The sequence below is a fragment of the Mesoplodon densirostris genome, chromosome 16, assembly GCF_025265405.1.
Source record: "Mesoplodon densirostris isolate mMesDen1 chromosome 16, mMesDen1 primary haplotype, whole genome shotgun sequence".
NCBI lineage: Eukaryota > Metazoa > Chordata > Mammalia > Artiodactyla > Ziphiidae > Mesoplodon > Mesoplodon densirostris.
In genome coordinates, this window is record NC_082676.1 from 74,863,948 (window position 1) to 74,887,194 (window position 23,247).

At 41.0% G+C, this 23,247-nt stretch overlaps 1 protein-coding gene across 4 annotated transcripts in view; it reads left to right on the forward strand.

The window, feature by feature from the left end:
• The first annotated feature begins 2,139 nt into the window (after nucleotides 1–2,139).
• PLCB1 (phospholipase C beta 1) overlaps nucleotides 2,140–23,247 on the forward strand; it is a 687,466-nt gene continuing 666,358 nt past the window's right edge. For 3 of the 4 annotated variants that reach the window (XM_060120282.1, XM_060120283.1, XM_060120284.1), the window contains exons 1-2: nucleotides 2,140–2,566; nucleotides 20,724–20,801. In XM_060120282.1, the coding sequence (XP_059976265.1) occupies nucleotides 2,468–2,566; nucleotides 20,724–20,801 (177 nt within the window). In that variant the 5' untranslated portion in view covers nucleotides 2,140–2,467. The remainder of the gene's footprint in view (nucleotides 2,567–20,723; nucleotides 20,802–23,247) is intronic. The other variant, XM_060120285.1, reaches the window with a different exon arrangement.

The window sequence follows — 23,247 nt, forward strand, 5'->3', positions numbered from 1 at the left end:
CACATCTCTGGTCTATCTTGCCTTCCTACATCATTCTGTTGTTAAGCCTATTTGGTCAATAATCTTTTCAGTACAAAACTGAGGGCAGTGGAGAAGTAAAAGAGAGAACAGAGAAGAGAAAAGAACAAGTCTGGTAGGATGAATTATAAGCACAATTGAGAAGGGCAGGAACGCTGGAAGTAGAGTTGTGTTGCTGTTTTCAAGAGAAGCAGTGTGAAAATGTGATGGTGCTTTCTGCACTTAGCAAGCCAAGGCCACTGGATAGCGAGTCTTTGGACAATATACTCAGGTTTTAGTTTAGGGACATGTGATCAAAATGAAATAAGTCAGTCTTTAGAGAGATTCTTTGTGGCAAGTGGCTTCCAAGGACCAGGTAAAGCCCCCAAAAAAGAGCAGGAGTCAGGGGTCATGTTCACCAGGTTATCCTTGGTGGTTATCGTAGTGCCTAGCATACAGCTGCTAATCAACACATATGTTTTGAATGCATTGAAATATTTAACAGCAAATTTCCCCATCAGATTTTGGGTAATGTTTTGACCGAGTTTATAAACATTGGGCCTTGGAAGCCTCTGGGGCAGAGGAAAAAAGACAAACACTTAAGAGAAAAGAATGTTTCTCTCCTTCTTTGTTCATATTCTGTTTCTTCTTTTGTAAAATCAACTTTATTGAGGTACAATTTACTTACAATAAAACATACTCATTTTAGGTATACAGTTCTATAATTTTGACAACTGTGTACACACACAATATGGAACATTTCCGTCACTCTCAAAAGTTCCCTGGTTCACCTTCCCTGTCAATCCCTGCCACTCCTGGCCACAGGCAACCACTGATCTGCTTTCTGTCAACATAGACTGGTTTACCTGTTGTAGAATTCCTCAAGTGGAATTGAACAGTATGTAGTCTATTGTGTCCAGCTTCTTTCACTAGGCTTAGAGTCTGTGGGATTTATCTGTGTGGTTGTATGCCCATTACTTTTATATTGCTGAATGGTATTCCATTGTTTGGCATACCACATTTTGTTTATCCATTTACCTGTTGATTGACATTTGTGGTTTCCAGTTTGGGGATATGATGAAGAAAGCTACGAGCAGTACTGAACAAGTCTGTGAGAACATATGTTTTCATTTCTCTTGGGTAAATACCTAGAAGTGGAAGTTCCGGGTTTTATGATAAGTAAATGTTTAACTTCATAAAAAAAACTGTTTTTCCAAGCGGCTTTACCATTTTATACTCTCTCCAGCAGTGAATGAAATTTCCAGTTGCTCCTCATTCTGTCAACACTGGTATTATCGGTCTTTTAAACTTGATCTATTCTGGTGGGGCTATCTCTTTCTTTGTTTTAAAAGAAATGAGAAATGTCTGTTGAATGAGTACAAACATCCTTACACCTATGTTCCTAAATGAGCAAGTTTCTATCAGTTAGACACCTCTCTCTCTCTTTCTCTCCTCCTCTGTCTCTGATACACGCGCGCACGTGCGCACACACACACACAGGGGCCTTCTGTCATCGTGGGAAATAAAAGCATTGTTTCTCTTAGAATGGGCTTGCTTTCTCAGAAACACAACTTAACCGAAGAATGCCCGGGCTTCAAGACCAGTGCGCTGCAAGTTCTCAGGACTGGCAAGGTTTCCCCAAAGAGCTCTTACTCCATGCCTCTCAAATGCTCTCTGCTCTACTAGTAAATAATAATTGTCTTTTCAAAAAGCTGGTTTGTGGTCAGCGCTGGAGAGCTCCAGCTAGAGGGGAAAGCAGTGGGTCGCTTCTCCGCTCCCTCCGACGGCTCCATTTTCCCACCCCGTTTGGACCCAAGGACATTTCCAGGCTCGGGCTCACGTTCCCCAGCAAACCCCCAGGAACGTCTGGCTCCTGGACACCCCAGCACCCCGCCACCGGGGCACCAGGCATGCTCAGAGGCGCGGCGGCGCAGGCGTTGGCTGCAGTGAAGGCCGGGAGCCGGGAGGTGCCGCTGCGTCCCCGCTTCCCGGCGCCTGACCCAGTGCGCAAAGTTGGGCTGGAAGCCGCCGAGGGAAGGAGGGACTGAGCGAGCGCTGGTGGCGGGGAAGGGGGGCGGGAGGAGGAGGGAGGAGGGGAAGGAGCAGGGCGGGGGGGCGCCGAGCGTGTGTCATTCGCGCTCTCCCTCCATGTCTAGAGGATGTGCTGAATGGTACGCCAGGAGGCGGCGGCGGCCGAGGAGCAGTATCCGGAGGCGGCTGGCAGCCCTGCTTGGCGGCTCTTTGCCCTCCGAGGCTCCGCTTCCACCGCGGGCGCCCGACCCCGCGTGCCGCCCGACCATGGCCGGGCGCCTCGCCCCCGCGCGCCCCGCCTACTGAGCCGCGCCGGAGGAGGTGCGGAGGCCGGCGCGGGAGCAGAGGCGAGCGCCTCTGGAGCCGGGAAAGGAGCCCGCGCCCTGCGCCCCGTCCCTGCCGCGCTCGCCCGGGCCGCCCGGAGCCCCGATGAGCCCTGATGGCCGGGGCTCAGCCTGGAGTACACGCTCTGCAACTCAAGCCCGTGTGCGTGTCCGACAGCCTCAAGAAGGGCACCAAATTCGTCAAGTGGGATGATGTAAGTCGGGGCGGCTGGCGGGGGTGCCGGCTGGGCGCGGGGCAGGCGCGGGCCTCTCGTGGGGGTGGGGCGAGGGGTGCGTTATGCAATGGGCGCACCCGGGAGGGCGCGGGGGCTTCGGAGCGCTCAGGTCGCCGCCGCCCGGGCGGGTGGCCGACAGCGGCGGCTGGGCGCCCGCTCCTGGGTCCTTGGGTTCAGTAGTTGACGTCCTGGCTGGGTCTGGTCAGCGCCCCCTGAGGTCTGAAATATTTTGGGCCAGTGGAGCCGAAGGGGCCGGCGTTGCCGGTGACGGGTCCTGAGAGTTTGGAAAGTGGGGAGGGTGAAGTTGGGACCCGCAGGAAAGCGCTGCGGTGTGAACAAGTCGCGCCCCTCTCCGCGCGCAGATGCACCCCCTGTTACCTCCTTTGGTCCCTTTCGAGAAGGAACTGCCTGGGAGTCCGAAACTGTTGAATGATTGCTCAGCGTCTTAGCGCTTTTCTGGGCGCCCACGCGGTAGAGGCAGAGGACACAGCGGTCCAGCCGACAGGTGGTCGGTGATGCCAAACTTTAGCGCCCGGGCTCCGCAGAGAAGGGCCCTGAGAAAGGCTGGGGAGGACACACCAGGGGAGGGCTGAAGAGCAGAAGGGGGTCACTGAGGGGTCGATGAGGGCTCGGTGGGCCTGCAGGCTAAGCGGGAGGACAAGTTTCTGAGAACTGAGCTGGCTGGAGTCTTCAGTTCGAAATAGACATAGAACACAAGACATTACCTCAGTTTACCTTCATCTTATGCCAGGAGGGGCTGGGCTAAGTCCAGTACTTTACAGGAACCCTGGACCCTAGGACTTCAAGTGAACCCCCCACCCCGCGCATTGCCTTCAGACACTTTAATAATCTTGCTGAATACATGGGGATCTTCGGATGGAGGACATTAGTTTATCAATTTTATGGCCTAGATGTCATTCAACAGGTTTGATAAGAACAACCCATGGGAATAAACCTGAGCTGCTGGATCTAAGGAAATTTGGGTCCAAATGACTACGACATCTCTTAAACAGGAGGAGTTATAGGAGAATGAGGCATTCTTCTTGCTGAAAAGATTTTCCACCTAGTAAATTATAGCCTGTTATTCTCCAGGGTATTTTTCTTTAATCTTCTTAAGCCATTTTCCAGTGTCTGAAAACAATTTAAATATTCCAGGTAGAGAATCCAGTTACTTAGCTGAGCGGGTCTGTGTCTATATTTTGTCCATTTGGAAGTGCAAACAGGACTTGGAGGCTGAGCCCACAGCTTCCTTGAAAGCTCATACCAGTTATTAAATGCTGTAGGCATCCTTTTACTATGGACTTTACACTTGTCTCTTTCTGTCCTAGTCTAATGACCGGATGCTTTGTAAATGGATTATTCCACAATCTAAACAATAAGTTCAGACAGATGAAATGCTTTGTCTGTGTCAAGGAAAAACAGAGAAAATGCAGTTCAACAACAAGTAAAGCAGTCTTGCCCATCTTGAGATCAGATAGAAAGCTAATATGATGATGGGTTTACTGAGAAAGAGAATGAAGGACAGAAGGAAGAGAGAGAGCAAGAGAGAGAGAGAAAGAGACTATGCAGAATAAGAAGGGTATTCCGGGATAAGCTCTGGATTTATTCACAGAGATGATTTTAAACTGCATTGTAAATAATTCTCCAGATGAACCGGTTTGCAAGGCAGAAACAGAGACACAGATGTAGAGAGCAAACGTATGGACACCAAGGGGGGAATGTGGCGGGGGGGGCGGTGGTGGTGGGATGAATTGGGAGATCGGGATTGACATATATACACTAATAAGTATAAAATAGATAACTAATATAAATAATAATGAATAAAATAAAATTTATACAATGTTTGAAGAAAAAATAATTCTCTAGAATGTCTTGTTTGGAAGAAAATATGAGTGTCACTTTGAAAATGAAGTTCTTCTGTGGAAACACTTTTTGATACATCCAGGTAGATGACTTTTATTATGTGAATTTATGTCACATATATTTCTTCCTCACCTACTAATGCCAGGCCCTGGATTAGAGCCTGGTGTGATGAAGAAAGCAGCAACCTCCCTGCTGTTACCGACCTTACATACTAGGTGGAGGAGACAGAAAATTATCAAGAACACCAATGATATAGAGATTATGAGGGCTGCAGGGAGAGTGATGGAGAGGCTGCTAGTCAAACGCCACCTGCAGAAGGTGAGAAGGGCTCCCTCTGAGCATTGAACAGTGAGTTTCTGGGGCAGTCCAGTAGGAAGGATATGGACACTAAGGAGAGGGCCAGGGGAATCTCAGATCTTTCATAGGGGAGAAACCAGACTGCATCCAGGAGTCAGGTTATGTGGAATGCAATGGACTATCCTGTAAGTTCCTTGGTTGGCCTTCTTGGTCTCCATGGTGATCTGTGGAGTAAGAAGGACCCAGACTTTCTTAGGATGTTTTTTTCCTCCCCAGGTGTCACCCTTCTACTCTCCCCCGTTCATATTTGTCCTTCTAGTATCAAGCCAGTTTAAGTTATCTGGCTAATTGTATTGCATATTAGTGAGACTGTGTTGAAGACACAGAGAGCTAGATCTTGAGTCCAAAGGCCTGAGCGTACCTGCTGATTCTTTTACCAGTCAGCTGTGTGACTTTAGCTTAATCACTTAACCTCTGTGAATCTTTGCTGCCTCTTGCTCAGACTGTGAGAATGCTACCTTTCCTACCTATTTCATCTAAACGTTGGCAGCAGCTGATAGGTAAAGCAGCCCTTCTCACACTTGAGCGTGCATCAGAAACATGTGGGGGGATTGGTAAGATTCAGACTGCTGGGGCCCACCCTCAGTTTCTGATTCAGAAGGTCTGAGATGGAGCCTGGGAATTTGCCTTTCTCACAGGGTCTTGGGTAGTACTGATGCTGCTGGTTGGGGAACCACACTTTGAAACCACTGAGATAAGGTTTGTGAAAAAAAACTTGGAATGTATGGTAGAGAGCACAATCTTGCTGGCCTGTGTACATTTTCACTGGTTTGTAAGTTTAATTTTATCTCTGTGTTTGTATTTTGAGAAATTCTTCCAATTGTTACCTTTCTACCTACCTAGGAGGTAGAAAAAAACTCAGTGACATAATCGTGGACAAGCTTTTTAGATCTTCTGGGATATTTAGGAAGTGTCTCTGATGCCCAGGTTGACTTAACTCACATTCTTGCATTTCTTTTGAATTTCTTATAGGCAATGAAACATTTTCAGCATTTTCATCTGCTTCTAGTGGGAGTGTTAGAAAAGGAAAGGAAAGAGAGAAGCTTCTTGAGAGGCTGTCTAGTCTGACTTCCTGCCTCTGAGCAGGGGAGGCTGCTGTGTTTTTCCTTTTAGCTCTGACTTTGGGAAATACCTGCTACCCACCCCCCCCACCCCCAAGGGTGTGCCCCATCTGCTAGTGAGGAAAAGTAAATGCTGGAAATAATTTAAAATATCTCAAATATCTGATCTCACTTAAAAATTGTAAACCCTCTTCTCTGATCTTTAAGACAAAGGATGGGCAAACTCAAAACAGATTTTCAATAGCCCATTAGAAAGCATAATGGTACATTTGAAAATGATGAGTGTGGGCCTATTTAGAATTGTGTAGAGATTCTGTCTTGTTCTTTGAGTGGCTAAAGCACCATAATCACCAGTCCTGTTGTCCTGACCACCATGTAGAATGGGGGATGTCACCCAGAGGGCGCAGTGCCCTGCATAGTCTGTTGGCTACCTACCAATGTCATGGTGAGGCTGTGGATCCTCTAAGGGTGGTAGCCAAAAGCTTTGACATTGGCGTTAACTAGTCACAACAGACAGCAGGGGGGCAGTGGAGCTGGAGTGGAGTCCTGGAGACATCCTGTTCCACCAGGGCCAGGCATAAACCATGCTTTTGCCTGATCCTGGGAATGTCTGTGGGTCCCCAGTGTCTGTGGGGGCATGTGGAAATATTTCCACTTTTGAACAACTAGTAATGGCGTATAGGTATATACAGTCTGAACATCAAGGCCAAGCCTTGTCCTCCAGAACTTGGCCAACAGATAAAGGACTGACCTATGGTGGCTATGTGTTTCACCAGTGATATGAAAGGATGCACCTTGCTTTTATTGTGCGTTTGTATCTTTGCTTTCATTTTGCATTTGTATACGATCAGTCTCTGGTAGTAGGAGGTGGGCGTACAGGACTGGGTGCTTGAGAGTGAGCTAACTTTCTCCATCTCAGCTAGGGAGCTTGGGAGATTGTGAGCCTGGCCCCTCTTGTTTCTCTGTGTTGGACAGGATGTGGAGGGAAAGACGAAGGTTTCCCAACCCCTGATTTGCCTCAAACTCCTCATTTTCAAGTGTACCATTATGCTTTCTAATGGGCTGTTGAGAATCTGTTTTCTGAGTTTACCCATCCTTCCTCTTAAAGATCTGTGTCTTTGTTCTACAACCTCTGGTGCATGGAGGGCTTCTCATTTGGTTGTTTTCTTTTTCTCCACTCTCACCCTCCAAATTCAGAGCTCACAGTGGGTGAATTGCTTAATGCATCTCAACCTGTTTCCTCATGTGTAATGTAAGGATTGTAGTATCTCCTACTGCACAGAACTGCTGTTACCATTAAAGGAGTGAAGGCACATGCATTGCTCTGTGTGGCGCCTGACATACAACACTCAATAAAATAAGTTGTTAAAAGTGATGGTCCCCCAATAATTAGAGGGCCATGAACTTTTTCAAGGTGGTCAGTTTGTGTTGGATGATTCTTTTATTCTATAGGTGGGAAGATCCAGAGCTTCCTTCCATTCCCTTTAAAGTGTGTTTTGAATTTCATATTTTATGATTTGAAAGGGAAAAATGTTCTTTTACCCTTTTAAAAAATATAGGTATCTCAGAGAAAATGAATCTATGTAAAAAATGCAGGACTCTTTCTCTTTAAAGGAAGTCAGTTTCCAAAGCAACTGAAAGTTTTACTTCTACTTAAAAACCTTAGATTACACACAACACACACACACACACACACACACAGAGTAAGTGCACAGGTATGATGCCCAGAAGGAAAAGGAAACAGTTAAAAAAACTTTTGTAATTTAGCAAGAAAAAATTATATAGAGATAGATATATGTAAGTCTCACATCATACATCATGTCTCAGAAGCGTAATCTTACATTCAAAGGTCATAATTGCTAGACTGGCTAAGTTGTTTGAGAAGAAGGCTGAGGAAGCTTGGAGGTTTGGATGTGCTGAGCGCCCCGTGGATTTGAACAAGTAACTCCCTCACCCCTCTCCACCACTCTGCCCTCCCCACCAAAAAACCCACAGCTAAAACAGGGAATAATAATAAAAAATCATGTTAGTATACTGCACATTTCCCAGCATCCTACACAAAAGCTCAGTTAGAACTTTTGCATTATGTAGAATCTGTAGTTGCAGTTTCCAAAATGATGACAAGGTGACACTGACAAGATTAATGAGGGAGCAGGGGAGAAGCGTTTACAAGGTGGTCAGTCAGCAGCATTGACTTTGGACAGGTTATAGGGGAAAGAGGGCACAAACAGCCCTGGTTGGTAGGTGGTGGATCCAAACGCAGCCCCCAGAGGGCTGGCAGGTGCCCTCTAAAATACTACTTAACTATGTCCAGATTTGTCCCTTTTTCATGTCCAAAGAGCTTTTGTGAATTTCTCATCGACAGTGATTACTGTAATCTAAGTGTAAGAATATCACTTTTCCAAAGTAAGTCAATAAAGCTATTTTAAGCTTTTGATCAGAGTGTAACGTTCATGAAGTAAAACACGCAAATCTCGGGTCCAGCTGGGTCAGTTTTCACAAAATGAACACTCACGTGATCAGCACCAGATGGAGAAACAGCATCGCCAGCCCACCAAGCCCCTGAGTGCTCCCTTCTGGCCCCTACACCCGCTCTCCTGACTTACAGCTCCGTAGGTTGGTTTTGCCTGTCTTGGATCTAAGAAAGCTATTTTCTTCTTATTTTCAATGAAAACAAAAGCCTAAAGCATTTTTATTATTGCTTTAGGACCCTCTTCAACAGTAACAAAAATGACTTATCCTGGGTTTAGATGGACCTTGATTAGGTCCTTATCTACCCTAAGGTAAGGCCTGGGAAGTGAAGCAGGTGTAGTAAATGCCCCAAAGGCGAAAGCAGTTAAACAAAACGGTAGTAATTGAGCAAGGAAATGTAGTGCCTACAGGCTGTTATTGGCATAACAGAGCAGACTAGTAGAGTGCTGTTTCTGGAATATAATTTTCTCTAGTAGTTTTTCTCTCGCATCTTGCCTGACTTTGATATTCCCACCTATGGTGCAGTAGGATAATTTACTCTGGCTATTAGCATATCTCTAATCCTTCCCAGGAAACTTTAGCCTATCAGTAAATAGCTTCAAATGATATTTACATGCAATGACTGTTTAAATGGGACAGGAACGTTTTGCTTTTTTACATTGAACTTGTTAATCTGTAGTTAAATGTTTCTTTATCAGGATTGTTTCACATTATCATGAACAAGGAGTGCCTGGCAGAAAATGGAATGAGATTGATTGTGAATTGTCGACTAATGCTGTGGGTCTTCACCTAAATAACAAATATTTCGTGACTGAAGACCTTAGTTTTCCTGTTACTGGAGCTAATATGAGGTTCAAGCAGCCTTTTCAGACTGTATCATAAATTCCATCTGCCCAGAAAGATTTCATAATGCTCCCCTCCCCCCATCTATTCCATGTCCCATCCCACAGTCAGAGCCAGTGCCCCTGTATATCAGTAAGGAAAGGAACTAGGACATATTTCTGAGATTTACATGAGATTTTAAAGAAGCTGTCGATTTCTGTTAAAAACTAAATGAAATAGCATGTAAAGAAGGCTAGACTCTTGAAGAGTTCTTTGGCTTCCCCTTTGATCTCTTTGTGCTCTGATATTTGATTTTATTATTTTCTTCATATGTTAATTTTCAATTTGGGGAAATTTTTATTTTAATTTTGTTCTGAAAAAATGCTTAGGTATATGCTTAGATATAATTGATGTTGACTAAATCTGTGTACATTTATCAGGAAACTAAATTATTGTCAGTGGAGAAACATTATTCTATAAAATAAGAAAAAAATATTTAGCGTTAAAAGAGAATTAAAAGCATCCTGCATATGGTTTTCATTTTAAGGACTTTTTTAGTTCGCAGTACTTTCTCAGTGTTTTGTTTCTTTTCATCACAATGAAGTTTTATGAACAAGTTTAAGGAAAATGAATTAGTTAACAAAGCACTTTTACCTGAACTAGTCATTGTGGATCTTAATATATAGCATTGATACATAGGAGATTAAGAAGTTATTTTGCTGTTAAAAAATCAAAATTTCATTGGAACTTGTTTATGAAGTAGGTAAGGGAAAGTTAATTTGATTCATTTTATAGAAGAGGCCATATAAACTGAAAAAGGAAGACCCCAGAGCAAGTCAGCAACTGGTCCCGTAGATTAAAAAAAAAAAAAAAAGAAGGATACTGACTGGGATGCTTTCTCAGGTTTGCTGTTTGGTTGAATCTCACTTAGTCTCCATCCCCACATCCTCTTAGTACGACTTCTTATAATACAGAATCAGGGAATCTCAAGGTACATTTACTAGACTTCCTTGAGGTGTCTAATATTCTGGCTGTAAATTCATTCCACCAGTATGAGATGCACTTATACAATATGTGAAGGAGGCCACTTCTCTGCATTCTTTGGTTTGTCTCTACAGACGTGTGGGATGTTGAAGGACGAAGTATGATCTCCTGCAGTCGTTCTTCTGTGTTTGGTTATAAAGAGGCAGTGGTGACAGTCTCAGATTACTCTTCTTTTGTCTTCAGCTAAGCTGGCGTGTATTTGACCCTAGCAGTTCCTCCTTGATTTCTCTCTCACCTTTCTGAATGTGGTGGAGGCAACAGCTCTCCTCAAGGGTCAGTGTATCATGTTCTGGAGTCATTCACAGAGGCTCAACCTGAAGCCTATGTCTCCAGTCCTTCTAGTGATACTGTCAAGTACCTGTAATTAAACTCCTTTATGTTCAAAGTTTCTAGAGAGGTTTTTGTTTTCTTCATTAACCCCTACCCAATACGGCCTTTTATGGTTCTAGGATTCCATGAATTTCAGTCTTAATGTGCAATAACCACCCACACATCCTATGTAATTCTCTTCTTCAATATCACAGTTGAGTAAAATGGAGTTTTGCTATAATGCTGCCTCTCAAGTTCAATACTGAGAGTGAGTCCTAATAACAGGCCCTGTTATTTATAAACCACTCTTATTTATTTACAGTCATGCTCCTTCAGTCTTCAAGACCACCTCGAGTGGTAGGAAAAGGCCAGATGTTATTATTCCCATCTTACATAGAAGCACACTGGGGCTAGTGAGTGGTGAGTTGCCCAAGGCACACAACTAGTTAGAGCCGAAGTCAGGTTTAAAGCTAGGTCTTCTGGTTAAATTCAGGACCTTTCCAGTCTACCATGATATCTCCAAACAGGATCCTTGTGGTAACAAAAGGCTTTTAATCGAATCCAAATGATAACCAGCTGAAAGAGGTTCATTGACTTTTCCAAAGAATCCCCCTGGTTTTAGGATTCGTACAAATGAGGCTTAGAACCCTACAAATGCCTTCCTCTTTGCTAGTGTCTTCAAAAACAGCATTTTTTTATGATATGTATACAAAGCTCATTTTTGTTCCACAATGTAGGATGTGGGAACATAGGAAAACTTCATTGCTGCTTTGAGGCACAAAGACCAGGGTACAGTCTAGTTTACAAATGTTCTACATCAGTCAGTCAGTGTAAAACATGCTCACGGAAAGATATTCAGGAACCATGTTAAAACAAAGGTCATTTTTTTCATTACCTAATAAGTGACACTTTTGTATCTGGCAAGACTCATTACATGTGCTTTTCCATCTTTTTCTTTTCCAAACATACTTGCAAATGTTGTCTTTTGTTGGATGCCCATTAAGACAGGTCCCATGGCTTCCTATGGGAAATCTTTGATGTTGGAAGATGAAAGATAAAGTGGGCATGAAGTAAGTGTAGAGGATGCCACTTGCACCCAAACATGAGGCAGAATGGCTTGGAATTCAAGATGCTGTCAATTGAGAGTCCAGATGTAGATTGCCAGTGCAGGAGGGTGCATGCCGGGAGGTGGTTATGCCTCGTCTATACAACAACTGGACCAGGGTTCCTCAAAGACTGTAGCTTTGTGTTATTTATCTTCTTCCCTAAGGCAAAGCATAGGCCTGACACTGAGTTGGTGCTCAGGGAATCTTTGTGGAATGAAGGAATGATCTGGTGTGTTTCTGGGTCACAGTGGGTTCATGGGAAGGGGGAGTGTGCAGTCATGAGAGAGGGTGGTCATGCTCCCAAGACACCTGCATGACACACTGTGTGTGACATTGGTTAGAAAGCCCTGCCCTCCATCCTTCCATTCCATCTGACATCTCCCAGAGTCCGAGGGACCCTGTGGCCTTCTTAACTTTGGTTTCTCCATGTGAGTTCAAGAAGCAAAATATTTATTGTCAATACAGAGCTGATTGCTGTCATAGCACGGATTTCCCGTAAGGGCTAAATATGGCTTAAGGTTGAGTGTGTAGTCAATTGTGATTCGATATTGGTTGAAAGTTGGGATGCTTAATGTATTTACATCTCTTATTCAGAATGTTACAAGTGGCTTCTGTTTTCTGAAAAAGATACACATATACCGAGATTTTGCAAGGAAAATTGCCCTTAAAGAAATTCAGAAGTGTTGGGAGTGACAGAGCAAAAGACTGACAGTTGTGAAAACATCCTCTCTATCTGGATAATGATTCAAAAGGAGAAAAATGAATATGTGAGCTTTATTGCCAAAATGAGAAAACTATTAATGACAGATAGTTTAAAAAATATTATTTATAATAAAAATTCTACCTACACTATTTCTTCTGTATAGAGGGAATGGAAGTTACTGGGACAATATTATTGACATCCTCCCTTCCCCACTCCTAGTTCAATATACTTGGGCCACCTCTATGGTCCCACCTTCCCTCCAGTCCCTGGGAAAGCTCTGTGTCCTGGAGCCCATGCCTCCTGGTTTCTTTGGATTCTGGATTCATAATTATCCTCCCCTTGGACAGTATCTGTGAAAGATTCCCTTCTGTTGAAGCTCTTCTAAGAACGTAGAAATATGCTTTTTAGTCATACAAATGCCAACATAGACTCCAGCACAATGTCCCCCCCTGACCACCTTCCTCCTACAGTTACTGACCTTTTTTCCTCATCCTTCCCTCCACAAGGAACATGCAGCTTCTACCCACCTTCTCCTCTCCTCACATCCCACTCACTCCTTCTCTGCCCTCCAAAGCCTTATGCTGCCTTTGCCATTGCTTTGAAATGTCTCTTGCCACAGCTTCTGGCAACCTATTGGGTGCCAGCCCAATTGATATTTTTCAGAATCTACCTTGATTCTTTTTCTGCAGTTTCCTTCCATCTACCCATTCAGTGTTCATACTTTAAATTTGTATGGATGCCTCTTATAAGCTGGACATTTTGCTAGTGTTGTGGATTTACAAGGGTAAATGATTTGGTTCCTGCCCTCACGGAGTTGGTGCTCCACTGGGGGAGATAGATGCTCAACAAAGAGAGGTAAATGATGTTACTATAATTGTGATAAGTACTATGGAAAAAAGTACAAAAGTACAAGTGAGTATAAGAAGTTTGGAAGGTTTCCATGGAGAAATTCTGTTTAAGGAAAGACCTGAGTTATAAGTAGGACTTAAACCAACATGAGGATGGGGAGTGTATTAGGTCAAATGTACAGGACATGTGGGCATCCTAAGGAGGGAAGGCACATGGGACTTTGAAGGACAGGGAAGGATAAGCAAATGGGGCACTTGGTGGCTCAGATAATGAGGCGGGATGGCAAGGGGTGCGTATATGCTACTTAGGCCACTGCAAAATTTTATCATGAAGTCAGTAAGAAGCCATTAAAGCTGTGTTTCTGAACTTCAGTACTATGGACATTTGGGGCCAGACAATTATTTGTTATGGGGTTTGGTCGGTGCATTGTAGAATATGTAGCAGCATCCCTGGCTATCTACTAGATTCCAGTAACAAAATCCCCAGTGTAACAACCAAAATTGTTTCTGGACATTGCCAATATTTCCCTGGGGTGCAAAACTGCCCCTGGTCCAGAACCACTGATTAAAATGTAAACCACTGATTTAAATCTTAACTGATTTTAAAAAGTACCGGGCCACTGCGTGCACACGTGCATGCACACACACGCACGGCCAGTAGGGACATGAAAAGATGTTCAACAGCATTAGTCATTAGTCATCAGGGAAATGTATATTAAAACCACAGCCCACCAGACCTATAGCTTCCTGAAATGATTGGTTTACTCATCTGATGCCCCCACTAAACAGCGAGCACCTTGTATGATGGGGAATCTGGACTTTCATTTGAATCCTTAGTGTAGGCCTGCAGTATCTTGCATGGTATTTGAAGGAACATGCTTCCAACTTTTTGCTGTATTTTGTTAAAAGAGATTTTTATACCTGTCAGTAAAAGGCAACTTTTTAATGGTACTTCTCTCCACTGCTTTGCATCCTCCACCCTGGACCTTCTTCCCTCCTCTGCTTTCCTTTCCTCGAGGAAATTTCAGACCTGACAGGCTCTGGGAAGAAAATCCTCTTCCATGCTGATGCACATAGAAGATTTACTTCACCGATCCTAATCTCACAATCTGTCATCTAAGACTGCCTTTAGTGTGTGTGTCTTTGTATGTGTGTGTGTTTCATAGTCAGGGCTGCATTGCTGACGTTTGTTGGGCATCACATCTGATTTTCTGTGACACTTGGAATTTCTTTTCCTTTCATAGCTGTTTGTGTATGTGTTTGCCGTCTTTGGCTCTGCTGCTTTCTGAGGCAAGTCTTGGTCAATCCCTGTGGAACATGGCTGTTTTTTTTTTCCCTTGTTGACTCTGTAATATTGATTAGTTGAGAAGTGCACATCTCTAGCCATGTGTGTTTTCTGTTTAACAACATGAGGATACAAAATCACTGTGGAGTCAGGATCGTGGTCAATCTTGGCCAGTAGACTTTCTGACAGTGGCACCAATGTGTGGACTGTTTGTCTGTGGGTCTGTGAGCTAGCTGGTCCTTGACATTAGCCTTAATGGGTTATAGCTTGTATCAGTTTTATAGGGTGTCCATAACAAAGTAGCACAGACTGAGAGTCTTAAACCACAAAAATGTGTTCTCTCACAGTTTTGGAGGCCGCAAGTCTGAGATCAAGGTGTTAGTGCAGTTGGTTCCTTCTGAAGACCCTGAGGGAAGGATCTGTTCCACGCCTCTCTCCATAGCTTGTAGGTGGCTGGCCTCGCTGTGTTGTCACATCATCTTCCTTCTGTATGTGTCTGTGTCCAGATTTCTTCTTTTTATAAGGACACCAATCCTATTGAATTAGGGCCCACCCTTAATGACCTCCTTTTAATTTAATTGCCTATGTAAAGATTGTTAACCATATAGGGTTGCACTTTGAAGTACTGGGTAGGACTTGAACATATGGATTTTGGGGTGGGGCACAATTTAGCTCATTACTAACCTGAACCTGGTAAAGTAGAACTCAGAGGGCAGCAACATATTGGCTCTATTCAGATACTTGAAGAGTTGACACTTAGAGAAGCAACTAGATTTATTTTGTATAATTGGGCTGTCTAAAAATTTCATTCAGAAAAACCCAAACGAACTTCTTGGCCAACCCAATAGTTAGGTGTTAAAACTAAATGGTGGGCTTCCCTGGTGGCGCAGTGGTTGAGAGTCCGCCTGCCGATGCAGGGGACACGGGTTCGTGCCCTGGTCTGGGAGGATCCCACATGCTGTGGAGTGGCTGGGCCCGTGAGCCATTGAGCCTGCGTGTCCGGAGCCTGTGCTCCACAATGGGAGAGGCCACAACAGTGAGAGGCTTGTGTACTGCAAAAACGAAAACACAAAAAAACAAACAAAAAAAACTAAATGGTAGCTGCATATATGGAAAAAAATCCCAAAACTTTCTAGCTGGCATTATCTGACCAAGTTTGCTTTGTGAAAAAGATTTCCCTGTTAAGGAGAAAACTTATTTTCTCGTGAAGATTTAGAGCTCCGCTGCCCAGTAGAAATATAAAATGAGCCACACTTGAAATTTTAATTGTTTTAATAGCCACATTAAAAAAGCTTGACAAATACCGTATGCTAACACATATATATGGAATTAAAAAAAAAATGTCATGAAGAACCTAGGGGTAAAACGGGAATAAAGACACAGCCCTACTTGAGAACGGACTTGAGGATATGGGGAGGGGGAAGGGTAAGCTGTGACAAAGCGAAAGAGAGGCATGGACATATATACACTACCAAACGTAAGGTAGATAGATAGTGGGAAGCAGCCGCAGAGCACAGGGAGATCAGCTCGGTGCTTTGTGACCGCCTGGAGGGGTGGGATGGGGAGGGTGGGAGGGAGGGAGATGCATGAGGGAAGGGATGTGGGAACAGATGTATATGTATGACTGATTCACTTTGTTATAAAGCAGAAACTAATAAAAAATAAAAATAAAAATAAAAATAAAAAATAAAAAAAGCTTAAGAAAAACAGGTGGAATTAATTTTAACAATATAGTTTGTTTAACCCGATATATTTATTTACATATATAATTAATATAAAAATTATTCATGAACTACTTTACATTCTTGTTTTCATTGTCAGTCTTTCAAATCTTATACACAACTTAGCCAACTCGCCACATTTCAAGCGCTCCGTGGTCTCAGGTGAGCCCATATTCAACAGTGCAGGTGGACAGTGTTGCTTTCTCAGTTGGGGCCAGATCATCTCCAAAGAAATGAAAAATGGTTCTTGAGGGACAAAAAGTCTTCTTATTCTTTACTTTTTATTTTGTATAAAGCACAGTATACATATAGCATATAAATAGATATACAGAATATCTGTGATATTAACATTTCATGGAAGATGATTAGGAAAAAAATGTTGAAAAAAGCCCTAATTTAGCAGATCAGCAATGAAATTGTTGAGTGACCTTGGTGTAGAGTCTGTTCTTGAGGTTTAATTCCAGTGCTTCCCTTACTAGCTTAGCTAGGTTTCCTTGGACCTAGTTATTTAAGCTAAGCCTTTGTCTATTTATATGTAAAATCGGGATAAGTGTCTACCTCTTAAAATATTATAAATATCAAAGGAGAAATTCCATTTCCAGTTCATATTGCAGTGATTGGCTCAGACCAAACATTTAGGATGTGTCTATTATTTATTTGGTCAGGGAGTTTTGTAAAGAATATTCTGGTATTGGGAGAGAGTTTGGACTGTTTTGTCATTTCCTCCCAGTTTCTTTAGGACATTTTATTTATTTATTTATTTATTTATTTATTATTATATTTGCCTTATTATATTAGTTTTGGGTGTACAGCATATTGATTCAATATTTTTATAGGTTATACTCCAGGGTATATAATTTGTTTTATGGTGATTCATTTATTTTCACATTTCATCTTTTTTTTGAGATGTAAATATCATATAACATTGCATTAGTAGTATATATTATTCATTTATATCAGCACATTGATGCACAAATCATAATAAAGAAGTTATAGGACTTTGTAATTTTAATATTGATTGCAGTGACTCTTTTTCTTACTGAAATATCTCTCATTCTTTTGGATGTTGAGGTTTTAAGAAGTCCCTTTACTTTGTTCCTTGACTGTCCTTTATTTAACCTAAAATCTTTTTGGAGATTCATGTAAATTGTAGAACAGCAGCTTCTTATATCATTATATTAGTCTTCATTTTTAATAAGATGGGATGAGAGTAAAATGGTTTCTGTCAATGAAAGAGGAGTAAATAGAGATTTACTGTATGTTATCCACAATTACTAACTTAAGACAGGTATGTTTATTAGTGTTCTTCTTTTCAAGGTAGATGTTTATTGGAAAAAAATACCTTATCACTTTAAATAAGCAAATTAAAGTTGAATTCCTAGTTAGAAGCCATGTACTTATAAGACACAGGGATGTCTACATTTCAAGCTCACTGGTGCTTCTGGGCATTTACATCATTGTATTCCTGATTCAAAGCCTCACCCATTGTCGGCCTGTGTCAGTGGATCTGAGTCTGGTTCCTGGACCAGTAGCAGCAGCATCACTGAAAATAAGTAGAAATGCAGATTCTCAGACTCTATTCCAGATCTCCTAAGTGAGAAACTCCAGAGAAAGGGCTCTGGAGTCTGCATTTTAACCCGTAGTCCTTGTAAATCTGATGCACCCAAAAGTTTGAAAACCACCTTCTTATGGAATACACATCTTACGGATATTGATGGAGGGAGAAAGAATAAAACATAGACCATCTGAGAGTTATCTCCATTATTCTGCAGTAAAATGCTGCAGTTGCCTTGGAAATGAAGGATGGCCATATATTTCAAACTTCAACTACAGCATATATTCTGATAATTAATAATACTTGAGATCTGGGTTGAGTAGGGGGAGAATATAGGCACTTGCAGCTATGTGAGAGGTGTGAAAAAAGGAGGTGGAGTTGAAAATGGATATTCACGTATTTCTGGGTCAAACCCTGCCTTGCATGGCAAGAATGCCAAGTTCCAGCTGATCTTGGAATGTTAAAGGTGATTATGGAGGAAGCAGGCAGGGAGCCCAGATAAATGATCATTTAGTAGAGGAACTGTGGCCGGAAGAGTGGGGTCAAGAAAGTACTGAACAAAGGAGCTTTAATTTTGAAGGAGGAAAAGCAATAAGCTAGAAAAAGTAGTATCCGAAACAATGAGGCAGCCTAACACAATGTTCCAACATATAAATTTGAGCTGTTTTGCTTGGCTAACTTTAAATATTTTATTGTCTGGGATTCTTGCAGTGAATTGTCACTAAGATTTTGATTAGAATCTTATCAGATGCTCTTGTCAGACACTCTGATTAGGAAAGTAACTGATGTGAAAATGATAAGTTACACCTACAGGTTAATTCCAAATTTACCTGGAAATTGGGATGTGTGTTCTGTGAAGCCTATTGGAAACTTTTATTTCGCCCAACTCTGGAAGAGTAGGTGATGAAACAGAACTGAAAATATTGCTATGATTTACTGGAAATATTGCTCTGAACTTTTATGCATGTAATCTCATAGGAGAAGCTTCAAATATTTTAAAAATTATCCTTCCATTATAATATCAAATTTGTTTCCAAATGTCTTTTTTTTAACATTTAAAAGTAATTTTGGAATTTAAAAATTCCAGCTGAAGCTCTATGTAACAGCACAAGCCTTGTAAAAGATATTTTCAGACTGCATGTTAAGAATGAATCTTAAGACTATCAGGATAAAACAGCAAGGCAGTTGCTCAAAAAATTAAATATAGAACTATCATATGATCCAGTTATTTCACTTCTGGGTATATATGGAAAAGAATTGAAAGCAGGGACGCAAACAGATATTTGTAGGCCCATGTTCATAGCAGTGTTGTTCGCAATAGCCAGAAGGTGGAAAGAAACAACCCAAATGTCCATCAGTCAATGAATGGAAAAACAAAATGATACAGACATATAATTGAGTATTATTCAGTCTTAAAAAGGAAGGAAATTTTGACACCTACTATAACATGGATGAACCTTGAACACATTATGCTGAGTGAAATCAACCAGATACAAAAGGAAAAATACTGTATGATTCTACTTATATAAGGTACCAAAGAGTAGTCACATTCTTAGTTACAGAAAATAGAATGGTGATTGTCAGGGCCTAGGGGGAGGAGGGAATGGTGAGTTAGTGTTTAACGAGTGTGAAGTTTCAGTTTGGGAAGATGAGGATGGATGGTGGTCATGGTTACACAGCAATGTGAAAGTACTTAATGCCCCTGAACTTTACACTTAAAAATAGTAAGTTTTATGTTATATATACTTACCACAATAAAAAAAGAATGCCATGATAAACTTTCATTTAATATTTTAATAAATCAGGTTTTAAACATAATCCACTAGAGTAATAATGAACATTTTTATGTGCCAAGAATTGATCCAAGTGCTTTACCCAAATTATCCTGTTTAATTCTCACAACAAAACTCTGAGGGAAGTATGATTATTATCTCTTTTTTTTCCAGTTGTGGTTGTGCAAAATGAGGCACGAGGAGGGGACAGGCAGAGATTTGAGCCCGAGGGGTTGGCCTCCAGAACCTGGCTCTTATAATAAAACTTACCCTGTGTACAAAAGCCTTAGATCTGCTCTAACCATCAGGAAGACAATCCCAAATTCCAAAATTATCTCTGCAAGTTCTAAATTTATTACAAATCTTTTTAATCAGATAGAGGATATGACATACCAGAGTTACAATGTGTATGAAAAAGTTGAAATAAACTGGTTATTTATGTCTCTTTAAAAAATGCAATTCCTGCAAAGGTCCCAGTATTTCAGTATAAAAATCCATATCCAGTGACATGTGTTTCTTTGTGCAGATGGTATGCCTTTCTGAAAATTGCCAAAAGAAAAGAACACATATTTTAGAGATGTTTAATATTGTAATTACAATACAGGCAGTTTTTGCTTTATAATATGCATGCTTTAAACTCAGAAGACTGTTTATGATGTTTTATTTTATTGTGTGAAATTTAAATTTATAACAATTTTGTGTATAGCCTTCCGAATATATAGAAGATGGCCTTATTTACTGTTACCTTGGAAACAGCAATACCTAAATGCTGTGTTTACTCTCTTCAGTACAATTAAAAATCATTTTATAGAGCAAATGTGATTTAAAATAATATCCTGAAGAATGGATTTTAATTAACTTTAATCATATAAAATATGTAATGATGTTTAGTGTTAAAATTATTTGGAAAACCAAATATAGCTTTTTGTTAGAAAACATGCCAGTGCCTTTAAAAACTTGCCTTAATCAATAAATACATGCATCACTGGCCTTTTCCTTTATAAGTAATGTCCCAAAATTCTAATTATTAGTAAAGTACCTCAGTTATATAATTAACAATCCTATGATGTTAAAGATATCATGTTTAATTTTTTATTAGTTTTACTAATAATTGATGATCTTGGAGAAACTTAACAATTATAACTTGTTAAGTAATTCACAGGTAAGGCTTTCTATAGTGGCATATGTTGATATACGTGTATTTTCTTACATTTCTAGGACTCCACTATTGTCACTCCAATTATTTTGAGGACCGACCCTCAGGGATTTTTCTTTTACTGGACAGATCAAAGCAAGGTAAGAAGTGAGATATGTCTTTCTTACATTTTCCAGTTAGCTGCTGATTTGCGAAGTATTTAGCTTTCTATCCATTTCATGGATGGCTCTTTGTAATTTATTTAAAGATTCTACTTAAAAAGAATATCTTAGATAGAAATGTCTTGGGATTTTCCAAGGTCTGAAATATTAGATGTGCTAAATCCTAGAACAATTGGCATTTTTCAGGGTAAGAACATGGAATTGTGAATTACATTTGTTGTAGAGGGAAGTTAGCCAGTATTACTGCTGTTAAGTCTCCCACCAACTCTACCCATAAAAAATGAAGAAACATGATGAGAAAGTCATTTTTGTTGCTGATGACTGTAACTGTGGCTTTCCATTTCTCTTCCTTCTCCCCTTTGCTGCTTATTAAGGGTTCTCCCAGCCTCAGCAGGAATTTGGCCTTGATAATTTGTTTTTTGTTAGAAAATCAGGAATAAGATCCCTTTAGACTATACCTTCACTTTTTTAGGAATTTCTTCCCATTTTAGCTTTCTGTCTACCATACCATGAATTTAGAATCTCATTTATTATGAAACCAATTGAGATGATTCCATATTGAATTATTAAAAGCTAGACTGTCTGCAGATCATAAGATTTCTTTGGAGTTTAATGGGTAGTTAGGTCAGAATATTCATAAAAAGTAGGTTATTATTTCCATAGATGATGCTATGGTTCTGCACTTGAACATACAAGGCCACAGACCACAGAATATTTTGGTCCTATAAGTTCTGATATTTGGAAAGATGGGACAGGCTTTATTGAGTGTGCTAAATCCATACTGAAACCAATAAAATACCTGGCATCAAACTGTGAGGTGCCTTTTCACGTTCTGGTGTTAGTTCTCTATATCTAAGGTTACTGGTGTTAGTCAGCTTAGCTTTTGGCCATTGGGGGCAACCTGAACTTCACCAGTGAGTAGTGGTATGGAAACTGCTCTGTGCAGTGGCATATTTTGGGTCAGAGTAGAGCCTGGGGAAACTCTTAGGGTGCTAGACAGTAATATCTGGCCCCCAGGGCCAGTCCTGAATGGGTCTGTTAACACGTCATCCAAAAGACAGATCTTAGCTTTGTGGTCCTGGAGTTACTTTCTGAATATGGGTGCCCTGTAATCATCTCTGGCCACAGACATGGGCCTAAAGCATAGACCCTGAGCTAACATCAAAAACAGTATTTGAGTAAGATTTCATACTGACTGTTCATGTTTATTACTGGGTGTGTTAATCACTTTGGCTTTGACATTCTGTTTGGTTTCCTGCTGTTATGTATAAAACAATGGCTTGAAAGAGGTTTTTTATTTTTTTCCTCCTAAAGGCTATTTTTAGAACTGTTGAAGCTATATTCATGAAAGATATATTTATAATGCCTAGAGCATTTTTAAAGGTTGGGTATTTGTACAAGAGACTAGAATGTCAGTTTGATTTTTCAACTTGTAAATCAAGCTTCTATAAAAGCAACAGAAGGTATTTTGGGGTTTTAAAATAATTCATAGCAACTCAGTTAAGCTCCCCTTTAAGACCAATAATAAATATTTCTTTGCTTAAGAAAGAGAAAGTGTTTAGGACCAGAGGCTCTTTGATGTACCTCTATTGTTCTGTGAACCCAGTATTTTAACTCATGTTTATTTTCAAATGTAGAAAAATCTCAGTTTTTTAATACTAACCACTTTCTCTTTGTTGTAATGCTGTTTATGACCAACTTAAACAAATACTGTGGTAGCAATACTTCTGTCTCTTTATTTATTTTCTTTTCATCTATATTAATCTTCCAGTTCTAGCCAAGAGATGGGAATTTCATTTTTCACTTTTTAAGTCAACCATCAGTCATGTATCAGAATTTTGAGGTTTATTTTTTTAGTTAATGATCATATATCAGTATCTAAAAGATGAGACGATTTAAGAAAAAAATTAAACTTTCCATGATTCTAAGTTTGTCATTTTCTTCTGGCTTTAAGCCCAGTCCTGGAGTCAGAATGAGTGATGAATCCACTTCTAGGAGGTGGACTCCTGTAAGTGATATATTAGGAGCATAAATGTACGCAAGCAGAGATGGTACCCGCAAGTGAGTGGGGAGGGCACACAAACTTTAAGTCCATGTTTTTGCATAAAATCATTTGAAGGGATGGGCTTAATGTTGCAGTCAGATGATGCTTAGAGGCCCAGTTTCTTTAAGATATTTTTTTCTGACAATCAGTCTTGTTGATATGAATCTATCACATGTACTACAGAGGTTACGTCTCAAAGAAAAAATGTGATACTTTTAAGTTTATCCCCTGATTCCCTCCCTGCACCTGTTTGGAAGCTTGCGTTGGTATCTGGGTGATGTGCCTCTCTTCTCCCTGGAGCTTCTTCCTTTGTCTTTGTCCATGTTTCTCCTTGGTCCATGAAGCCTGTGCCGAAGCCCTTTGATTAGTGATCCCTTGAAG